The sequence below is a fragment of the Petaurus breviceps genome, unplaced genomic scaffold, assembly GCF_028583685.1.
Source record: "Petaurus breviceps papuanus isolate PSGF00001 unplaced genomic scaffold, PetGlider_PUasm1.0 188, whole genome shotgun sequence".
NCBI lineage: Eukaryota > Metazoa > Chordata > Mammalia > Diprotodontia > Petauridae > Petaurus > Petaurus breviceps.
This window is the reverse complement of record NW_027185804.1, coordinates 39,434,437-39,445,638: the sequence shown is the minus strand read 5'-3', so window position 1 is coordinate 39,445,638 and position 11,202 is coordinate 39,434,437. Positions and strand designations below refer to the sequence as shown.

Genomic DNA, 11,202 nt, shown 5'->3' with positions numbered 1-11,202 from the left:
TAGCTCAGGGTCACGAATTCAGTAGATGTGATTTTAATTTGCCCTCAGGCACTTACTAACTGTGTGACCCTGCACTTATCACATAAGCCCTGTCTGCCTCAGTTTCCTCATCTATAAAATGGGGATAATAAAAACACCTACCTCTGAGGGTCATTATGAATATTACATGAGATAATAATTTCAAAGTGTTTATCACATTGCCTGATATTCAGTAAATGCTATATAAAATTTGCTATTATTATTCTCATTATCACCACCACTAGCATCATTTTACCAAGTCTCAGCTCAATTTCAATGTCATAGGGAAAGGAGAAAGCAACAACAAAAAAATGACAGTTCCATCTCTTGAGATATCCAGACTTAATAATCAATGAAGATCATGTAAGGACCTTATGGAAACAGTGAAGCACATCACAGAATCCTTTAAAAATTGTGACTATAAAAAAAATCATTAAGAAATATTCAGGTGACCTGAAATATATAGCAGAAATTGATAAATACACAGAATAAAAATTGAAGTCTTATATATTTAGATGAATTATATAACTTTGATTCATGAAACATTTAGGAAAAAACTTAAAGATATTTTCACTTCAAAATCTCATAATGTCTCACAAACATATAAGAAACAACTTCCCTAGTATGGAAACCTAGAAAAGATGATCAATGATTTGAGGAAATAGGACAACATAAATAAACTTCCCTGTTATCCTTATTGCTTTTAGAACTGAACTAAAGATGATTCATTGAGATTATTATTGAGATGGATTGACATTTACAAATATTGTTATCTAACTCCAAAAAGAAAAACCCAATTTGTTGTATAAAATTGCAGGTGTGTTATAATCTATATGTCATCAAATGTAAGTAAAAACATGTAAACAAACAAAAATACCCTCATAACATCTTGTTCTGAGACTATTTCTGTCAGAAACTATTTCTTTTGAAAAAGGAATAAGATTCTTTTTCACTATTAATCATAACAAGAATAATTTTAAAGACTGAGAGCTATTTAATAATCCATCCTGTGTCAGAGTTGATTTAATCCTAGTTCTTTTATGTCTCAGCTACAAATTACTGTCCACTATGCCATGCTACATCTCTTATTGAAAAATATAGCATAATAAACACCAATTTATAGTTTAATCATTGATATTGTAATTTAATGACAGTTTGAAACAATTGGAACATGTTATTTGATTTGCAAAGTTCAGGCCACGGATCTTTATGCATTTTTAAACTTTACATAGATAATTTTAAAAAATCTCTTTATTAAAAATATATTCCTATATTGCTATATTTTATGTCATATTACAAGTCTAAAAATGCATTTTTAGGATTAAAAATTTAAATATTACACATGAAGCTGATTGATTTATATGGAAAAATTGGGGGGGGGTGGCTAGGTGGTGCAGGGAATAGTGCACCTGCCCTGGAGTCAGGAGGACCTGAGTTCAAATCCAGCTCCAGACACTTAACACACTTACTAGCCATGTGACTTTGGACAAGTCATTTAATCCCAATTGCCCTCCATAAAACAAAGAAAAGAAAAATTTGAATACTAGTAAGTTCAAGTTAACAGAGAAATTGAATAATTTTTTTCTCTTCTCTAGATGATATACTGCCATATCACAAACACATAATTTGACATATCAGTTCCCTTCATTAAAAATATTTGACCAATGTTATTCTCAGAATTATTTTTGCATCTTTCTTAGAAGATTCAGTTGCTTCTAAAATGTATTAACTAATTGAAATAAATTGATACTTTTATGATGACCCATTATGCTCTTTTTTAAGTTTTATTTTTAATTCCAGCTCATCTCACTTCGTGCATGTCATCCCTCATTCATTGAAAAGGTAAAAAAAAAAAAAATGTGATGTCCATTATGCATAAGAAGTCAGATAAAACACAATTGTACATTAGATGCATTGAAGAAGAAGAAGAAGAGGAAGAGGAAGAGGAGGAGGAGGAAGAGGATGAGAAAGAGAAATATGTGCTTTAATTTGAAATAAATGACCATCAGGTTTCTATCTTGTCATGGATAGCATTTCTCATCAAATCATCACGCACTTAAAGAAATAGTTCCAACATTAACAAAAAATGTAGTTTCTAATATTAATGACAGAAATCTAATTTTTTCTTCACATATTCAGGATCCATTTTCTTAACCTCAAATAAGTTCTAGCAATGTAAGAATCTTCCACCATTTCCCTTGTGAAACATCACTGCTTGGCCAGGACATTCGTTACCTTACAACTAGACATCACTTTTCTGTTCCAAAGTTTCCTCATGGCATTTTTCATTTCTGTGTTTCTTAGGGTGTAGATCAAAGGGTTCAGCATAGGGGTGATGATGGTATAAAAGACAGTTAGAGATTTATCAATAGGAAAGGTACAGACAGGCCTAACATACATGAAAATACAAGGGACAAAGAACAAGACGACAACAGTGATGTGGGAGATGCAAGTAGAAAGGGCTTTTTGTCGACCTTCTGAACTTTGGCTTTTCAAAGAGTATAGAATGACCCCATAGGAGATAAGCAATAGGACAAAGATAATTGTGCATATAGCTCCCCCATTGGCAACCACTGAGATGCCAATTATATAGGTGTCTGTACAGGAAAGTTCCAGTAAAGGGTACATGTCACACATGAAGTGATCAATGATATTGGGTCCACAGAATGGGAGACTAACAATAAAAAGAAGCTGAACTAATGAATGCATGAACCCTGCAATCCAGGATACCACCAACAGACCAATACATACATGCCATCTCATAATGACTAAGTAATACAGGGGTTTACAGATGGCTACATAGCGATCATAGGCCATAAAAATGAGGAGGAAAATTTCAGCCCCACCGAAAAGGTGTTCCAGGAAGAGCTGCACCATGCAAGCTTGGAAAGAAATGGTCGCCTTTTCATGAAGCATGTCCAGGGTCATTTTAGGGACAATGACAGTGGAATAGATTGCATCCATAAAAGACAAGAAAGCAAGAAAGAAGTACATAGGGGACCTCAAGGTCTTACTTCCAATGACAGTTATGGTAATCAGAATGTTGCCCACCATAGTTAAAAGGTAGATAATTAAGAATACAGCAAAGAGTATCTTTTGTACCTCAGCATTCTGGGTAAGCCCTAGGAGGACAAACTCTGTGACATTGTTCCTGCTTTCCATACTTCTTTTTGGGGTGGGTTGTTGGTGAGAGGGAAAGTAACTGTTTACTGGATATGGCACCAGTCTTGTAGTTAGAAGAGCCTAGAACTCAGTTCTCCCATCTGCCCCTTTTATGGCCAATCTGCTTGAACTTTATAGGCACCAATTTCCTCACTGGAACACTGGTCATAATAGTAAAATCAGAGTTTTTATTGAGGAGGGGGGAGAAGAAAAGATGAAAATTCTGTTTGCAGATATTAATCTCACATATCAAAGTTGGTTATTCTTCTGTAGTTTCAACAGCCAAATTTTACCTACAAAGATAATTTTGAAATATAAATATTTTATTGAACCCCTTTTTATGCTACTTTAATTTCTCAATATGCACCCCTTAAATCTGAAAGTATATGAAATAACTCTTGCTCATAGTTTCTCTTCTTTGTAATGAATAGAATAAGGCACTATTTTCTGAAATTTTTCCTGTGCTGGGAGGCTAAGTGGTGCTGTGAATAGAGCACTGGCCCTGGAGTCAGAAAGACCTGAGTTCAAATCTGGCCTGAGACACTCAAGACAAAAACTAGCCATGTGAGCTTGGGCGAATCACTTAACCCCAATAATCACTTAACCCCAATTGCCCCCCAACAAGCCAGAACAAAAATTCCTGTGCAAAGTTTGATCACCTTAATTATATTGCATTTCATTTATATTACATTTGTTGTTTCTATTTCTATTGTTATCCACTTTCTTTTAAAGAAATTGTGGTTAAGTAACTTGCTCAAGGTGTTTCTGGGTGGGTGCTAAGTGTCTGAGCCCGGATTTGATCCCCAGGTCATCCCGACACTGGGGCTGGTGCTCTTGCTTGCTGTGCTACCTGGTCACCCCTATTGTTATCCACTTTGTGGAGATAAGTTTTCCATTGTCTCCCTTTAAGACTACTTTATTTCAGAAGATTTTGACATTATTCTAAATTCCAGATATTTATATTTTCTAAAAATACAGACATGTTCATGTTTGAGTATTCCCCAATAAATGGGCACCTATATTATTTATAGAGATTTTTTTGCTATAAAAAGTACCTTAAGAAATATTTTGCTGTACAAATTCATTTACTGGTGTCCTCTGGGGTGACTGCCTGGCAATGAGTTTCCCCATTTCCAATGGCATGAGTATTTTAGTTTCTTTTTGGAAACAAAATTTTTAAATTGTGGTATTATTTTTCTTCTAACATTTCCAAGACACTTTCACTTCAATAACATAATTTGTTCTCACAAAAGAAGAAAAAGAGTTGTGAATCCAGTGGAAAACAGACTAAGGTACAGAGATGTGAGACTGATTCAAGGTCCCCTGGTCTCCTACAAGACAAGATTTGCATTTTTTTAAGTAATTAATACTTTCCTTAAGTAATCTGAGGGTCATCCATATGACCATCTATCATGGAATAAATGATAATCGCATTTTGTTTCATCAAATCAGTTGTTATTTGTTCCATTGTGATAATAACGATTATTGTCTCCAAAACACCCTTATTAAAATGCAAATAGCCTATTAAAAGTTATCATTTTAAATTATTACTATCATTGTCTCTTTTCTAATTATGTTTATCATATCCTAAGATTGAAAATGTGCTAAATAAATGCATTTCATTTTTTTAATTAAAAAGACTATTATAGAATTAGAAGAATAAAAAAGTTTTATAGAAATGACATAAAAATAATTATTATTGTTATATCATCATCATCACCTCATGTTCATCCAACATTTCAATTTGGAGGGAAGAAATGAAAGAAATCATTCATTTTTCCTACTTTTGAGTTTATTTGAAGCTATTATTTTATTAATGATCAAAACCTGATCACGAAAATATTCCTCTTTTTCTAAATATTTTCCTAAATCTGGTCTTTATAGTTTTGCAGCCTCTTTAAAGCTATTATTTCCCAATGGATAATGCTATAATGTGCCCTGTGTATCTTACATCTCAGCTGAATCATCCAGTTCCTCCATTTATATCCTTAGCTACTTAAAGAGATTACAAAATAGTCATGTGAAAAAACCAGGGATTCCCCAACTGTCCTCCAAAAAGCAAAACAAACAAACAAACAAAAAACAACCCAGGGATTTCTCTAAGTGAAAGTTTAATTCTTTATTTTGATAACATGACACTTTTCCATTTCTCATTCAGTTTAAGTTAGCATCTGCTTCATAATCTGAATGAAAAGCATAGTTTGGGATAGAAGCAAAGTTTGAATGACTTTAATAAATATATTACCTTTCTGTGAAGTCATTTGTTCCAAGTCCTGGATTCTGATAAGTTTTTCTTGATGTTGAAAGACTGAAGCTTAGGGCAATGAAAATGCTATTCACCACCGCTCACCCTATTGTCACCACAGAGACACAAAAGACCATGGTCATTCATTTGAGCTTAAAGGATATTGGGTCCAATTGTTTCCAAATTTCTCCTCCATTTCCCTCACATCACTATTTTCCTGAAAAAATTAATCTTCCTTAAATTGTGAAGCTGATTCCAGGTGAGTCCATGGACATTTTTTTAAACAAAGGAGGATTTTATCCATATTCAATAAAGACATCATCTCATGTCTGTGAATCATTCTAATACTGTGTTCTTAAAACTCCTTCTCCTCTAATTAAATCCTTTGAGGAATCTGCCCAGAGAAGAGGGAAAGTTCACATAGTCCTTCGGTTTAATGCCTCTGGAGATGTCTCAAAGTTAATAACTTTAAATGTAGAAAAACGAGTCCACAGGAAAAAAAGCAGTAGAAATATTTTAAGAGAAATTACTTTTTCATTACAGAGGTAGGGCTATTAATAGGCTTTATGTGCATTCTTCAAAGTTGCACCACATGACAGCTGCAGTCTCAGGATTGTGATCTCTTGAATAACAATTTGTTACAGAATTTCAAAAACATGAAAAGTAATGCATCCATCTTAAACATATGAATCCACTAAAACAGTATTTTTTTTATTTTTCTGAAAGAGCTTATAGAAAGAGAGAAAATGTAATTACTAACAATATATATATATATTAATGTTTAAATGTAATAATACTTGTTCCTGAAATTAAATGTACATTATGCTTAATATTCCACATGTATGTTATAAGTCAAAAGTATTCTAACACTTAAATTTGAGAGAATTAGGAATATACTATAGTGAGAAAAACAATAAAATTTAATTTTATTTAAACTAGTAAATGAAAAGAGATATAAAGCTATTCTTTAATATTTAACATTTTATTTCCCCCTGATTACACTGAAATACAATTTTCAACATTCATTTTTAATATTAAATTCCAAATTCTCATTCTCCCTCCCACACCCTCATTGAAAAGATGAAAAATTTGATGTAAGTTAAACCTGTGTAATTATGTAAAACTTATTTCCATATTAGTTAATCGTAAAAGAAAACTTAGAGCGAAATAACCCCCCCCAAAAAAAAATAAAATTAAAAAAAAGTATGGGGCAGCTAGTGGCACTGTGAATAGACCACTGGCCCTAGACTCAGGAGGACCTGAGTTCAAATCCAGCCTCAGACACTTAACAATAGCCATGTGACCTTGAGCAAGTCACTTAACCCCAATTTCCCTGCCCTCCCCACTCCAAAAAGCAAAAAAAAAAAAAAAAGAAAGAAAGAAAAGAAAAAATATGCCTCACTCTGTATTCAGTTCTTTCTCTGGTGGTGGAAAACATTTTCTGTCATGTGTCCTTTAGAGTTGTCTTGGATCATTTTATTGGTGAAAATAGCAAAGTCATTCACAATTGATTATTTTAGAAAATAATCTTCTCCTGGTTCTATTCATTTCACTTTGCATCATTTCATGTAAATCTTTCCACGTTTTTTTTCTGACAGCATCTAGCTCATTATTTCTTACAACAAAATAGTATTCTATAACAGTCATATACCACAACTTGTTCAGCCATTCCCAAAATGATGGGCTGAAATTTCCTTCAATTTCCAGAAAAGAGTTGCTATAACCTTCAATTTCCAGAAGAGAGTTGCTATAAATATTTTGTGCCTATATGTCCTTTTCCTTATTATCTATTGTGGAATGCAGACCTTCTACTGTTATTGCTAGGTCAAAGTGTATCATGATTTTATAGACCTATGGACCTAGCTCCAAATGTTCCTACATAATGGTGGAATCACTTTATAACTCTACCAACTGTGCATTAGTGTATCAACTTTCACACATCCCATCCATCATTTTCCATTTTTCCTTTTCTGTTCCATTAGTCAATCTAATATGAGTGAAGTAGTACCTTAGAATTGTTGTAATTTGAATTTTCCAATGAATATTAATTTAGAACATTTTTTCATATAGCTATAGATAGAGTTGATTACTTTATCTGAAAAATCACTTCATATTTTTTCATCATGTATCAATTGGGAAATGACTTATTTTTATGAATTTGACTTATTTTTCCATATCTAAGAGATGGGGATTTTATCGGAGAAACTCGATTCCATTTTTCCCACAGTTATAGAAAATTTCACTTTCAAAAATGATTCAGGAGAAACATAAAAAGGTAAACATGAAAGAAAAATCGTAAGAGATTCAATAAGGTTAAACTGTTTACATATATAAATGGGAAGATGATGCATGTAACTTCTCAGAATTTTATCTGTACTAGGGAAAGTAGAAGGATTCTACATAGACAGGGATGGTAGAGCAAGTCCCATGTTGGAATGAGGTAAAAAATGAACTGGACAGAGAAAGGATTCTGGGGAGATGGCAGAGTAATTAAAAAAAAAATCCAACTTTTCAAGATTTTTCCCCAGGAAAGAGTTAAAAGTGGACTTAGGGTGAAGATAAATAAGAATAGGGGCACAAGTTAGGTCTTCCAGGAACAATTTGAGAAGATATGAAGAAAATACTAGGATGAGATTTGGTCTTTATAAAGAGTAAACACCTCCAGGCTAAGGTCCCTTTTACCAACAATTAGCAAGCCCTGCTAAAAAGCCCCAAGTATTGGGGTTATTTAGTTTGAGAGGCTGCCTTGGTCCCAGCCACAGGAACTTTCACCCCTGGGATAAAGAGGGGAATTGGGCAACTTAGTCTCGGAAGACTGAGGGAACATCTACTGACAAGGAACATCAGATCCAGCTCTGCTGGGGAGAATGGGGGGGGGAGGGAGGGATGAGAAAGAACCAGAACACACATGGTGAGTGCAGAAGCAGTGGGGCACAAAACCCCTAGCTTGCAAGCACTTAGTGGAGGTTAGAGGATTTGCTGTGGTTGCAGGCTAGAGGGGAGAATTGAGGATCAAGTTGCAAGAAGCACCATTCCCATGCCCCAGGGCTAGAGGTGATTGGGAAAATTAAGCAATTGTCACACACACACAAAAAAAAAAATTGCGCAGCAAAGGAGAAAGGATCCAACGACAGAAAGTTATTATTGGAATAGAGATGACCATGGTTCATCATCAGAGGAGGAAATTGAAGTAAAGAAATCCCCAAAGAGTAACATCAAATGGTCATCTGCCCCAAAAGAATTAATAGAAGGTCTTTAAAAATACTTTGGAAATCAAATGACAGACATGGAAGAACTAAAAAAAAAAAAAAAAGGAATAATCCAAGATAAACAAGAAGTTTATAAAAGAAAATCAAACAATTAGTAAAAGAGATCCAGCATCTTAAGGAAGAAAATAACACCTTGAAAATTAGAATTGGGCAAAATGAACCCAGGGAAATTATGAGATAAAGAAATAATTAGATAAAATATGGATAATGAGAAAATAGATAAAAAGTGAAACATAAGAAAAACAACAGATCTGAAGAAGAGATCAAGAAAAGAAAATATAAAAATAATTTGACCAATTGAGAGTTATGAACAAAAATTGAATCTTGACAAAATAATATAAGAAACAATTAAATAAAAATTGTCCTGAAGCATTAGAACTAGGCAATAAAATAGAAATAGAAAAAATCCATTTATGACCACTTAAAAGATATTCTGTGAGGAAAACTCATAGGAGTATTATAGTTAGATTCTGAAACCCCAAACTGAGCATAAAATATTAAAAGAATTGAGATTAAAACAATTTAAACATGATGGTGCCTTAATTAGAATTGCACAAGACCTAGCAGCAGAGGCATTAAAGGACCATAGGTCTTGGAACACAACATATCGAAGAGCAAAAGAACTAGGGCTCTGCCCGAATATATCATACCCTTCAAATTTAAGTATTATCCTGAATGAAAAAAATAGACATCTAATAAACCCTCAGACTTTCAAGATTTTATTAAAAATAAATCCAGAACTTAACAGAAGATGCAAAATACAAGAATCAAGAGAAATATAAAGCATATGCCAAACACTGATTATAAGGGATTAATAAGGACTGACTATTTACTTTTTATGTAAAATGTATGTCTAAGATTCTTAGTAATAATTGGCTAATTCATAAGAAAGATTGGGGTAAACCATATATGATAATAATTTGAAAAAATAAACCATTTAGGAAGAGCTAAAAAAGGATAATTATTTAATTCAAATGAGGTGCAAGGGGAAGAATTAATACAGAGGAATCAGATGGGGAAGAGGACTGGTAGTTCTGGTAACCTACTTTCATCTGGAATGAAAGAGGAAACAATGCATATATATTTAGAAGAGTATAAAAAGTTTTGTAAACTTAGAAGGAATAAAATGGTAGAGTTGTAGGGAGAGGGGAGAGGACAAGGAAGGGATATTTAGAGCAGAGGATGAAGGAATACGTAAAAGGGGGTGTAGATGGGTATTTATATTTTGGGGAATGTGAGGATCGAGGAAGGATCCTTGGAGGGAGGTAGTCAGGTAATTGGAGGGCAAGGTAGTGGGTATAAATAAAGTAGATGAGGCAGGAATTATAAGAAACAAGAGATATATAAAAATATAAAAACAAAGGTCAGGAGTAGAATATGTTTTGGAATGTATCTATGTATGTATGTAATATATATATATTTATATATATATGTGTGTGTGTGTGTATATATATATATATATATAGCTATAGAGAAGCATATCTAAACTTTTTTTGTATCTTTCTGAGGGGCATGAGAGAGGGAAAAAAAGAACAAAGTAAAATAGTGCACAGCACAGAATGAAACAAAAGTTACCAGGAAGCAAAGAAAAAAATGGACAATTCTCAACACAAAATGTATTATTTATCATATAGGCTTTATTGAAATGAAAATTTATTGCTGCATATATTGAATCCTTTCTTATGTTCTGTTATGCACGTAACATTTTTTTTCTTTCTTTGTATTTAAGTTACAATGTTAAGTTTATGATGTTTTTATTTCTTTTCTCTATTTTGTATTTCTGTTCTGGCCCTTGAGTCTAAATAAAATTTATGAATGAACAGGCAAGAAAAAGTGTGTCATAGGTAAGATTGGAAGGGAGAGGAAGAGGAAAAGTATCCCAGACAGAAGAGATATCCAAGACAGAGGGTTTCCAGTGAAGAAAAAAAAATGATCAGGGGAGGCAATATTTGATATTCTTTCTTATCTCAATTTGTTCCAAGAGGAAAAATATAAATACACACTTAATTGGTTACAGAAAGTTCTGTTTCAAAATAGGAATTTTGGAAGGAAAATACATTAAAAGAATAGAGAGGGTTATTAAAATAAAATTAAAGGGAGCCACTGGTCAGAACCAAAAAGATTTTAGAAAAGGAACAGTATAAAAAGAGAGAAAAGTGATAACAAAAGTGAGATGGAAGGAAATGCCATTATTTATCATAATTGTAATTGTGAAAGTGTTCAAATAACCTATAAAACAGAAACCAAGAGAAAAGATTGGAAATCAAAACCTAGCAATATTTTTTTTGCCATTTTTTCATAAAAATGGATGGTATCCAACAGGTACTTTTCAAAAGAAGAAATCAGTGTTATCAATAGTCACATAAAATTAAATCATTATTTATAAGAAAAATGGAAAATTAAGCAACTCTGAGGTATCACCTATTAGATTAACTAAAATGACAGAAAAGGAAAATGATAGATAGAATGTAAAAAAGTAGGTAGGTGCCCTAATGAATTGTTGGTGGA

At 33.0% G+C, this 11,202-nt stretch overlaps 1 protein-coding gene across 1 annotated transcript; it reads right to left on the bottom strand.

Moving 5' to 3' along the window:
* Positions 1–2,226: 2,226 nt before the first annotated feature.
* LOC138163472 (olfactory receptor 4A47-like) lies at positions 2,227–3,192 on the bottom strand. Its single transcript, XM_069090930.1, has one exon. It carries the CDS (start codon positions 3,178–3,180, stop codon positions 2,227–2,229), a length of 954 nt encoding a protein of 317 aa, XP_068947031.1. The 5' UTR covers positions 3,181–3,192.
* Positions 3,193–11,202: the final 8,010 nt, after the last annotated feature.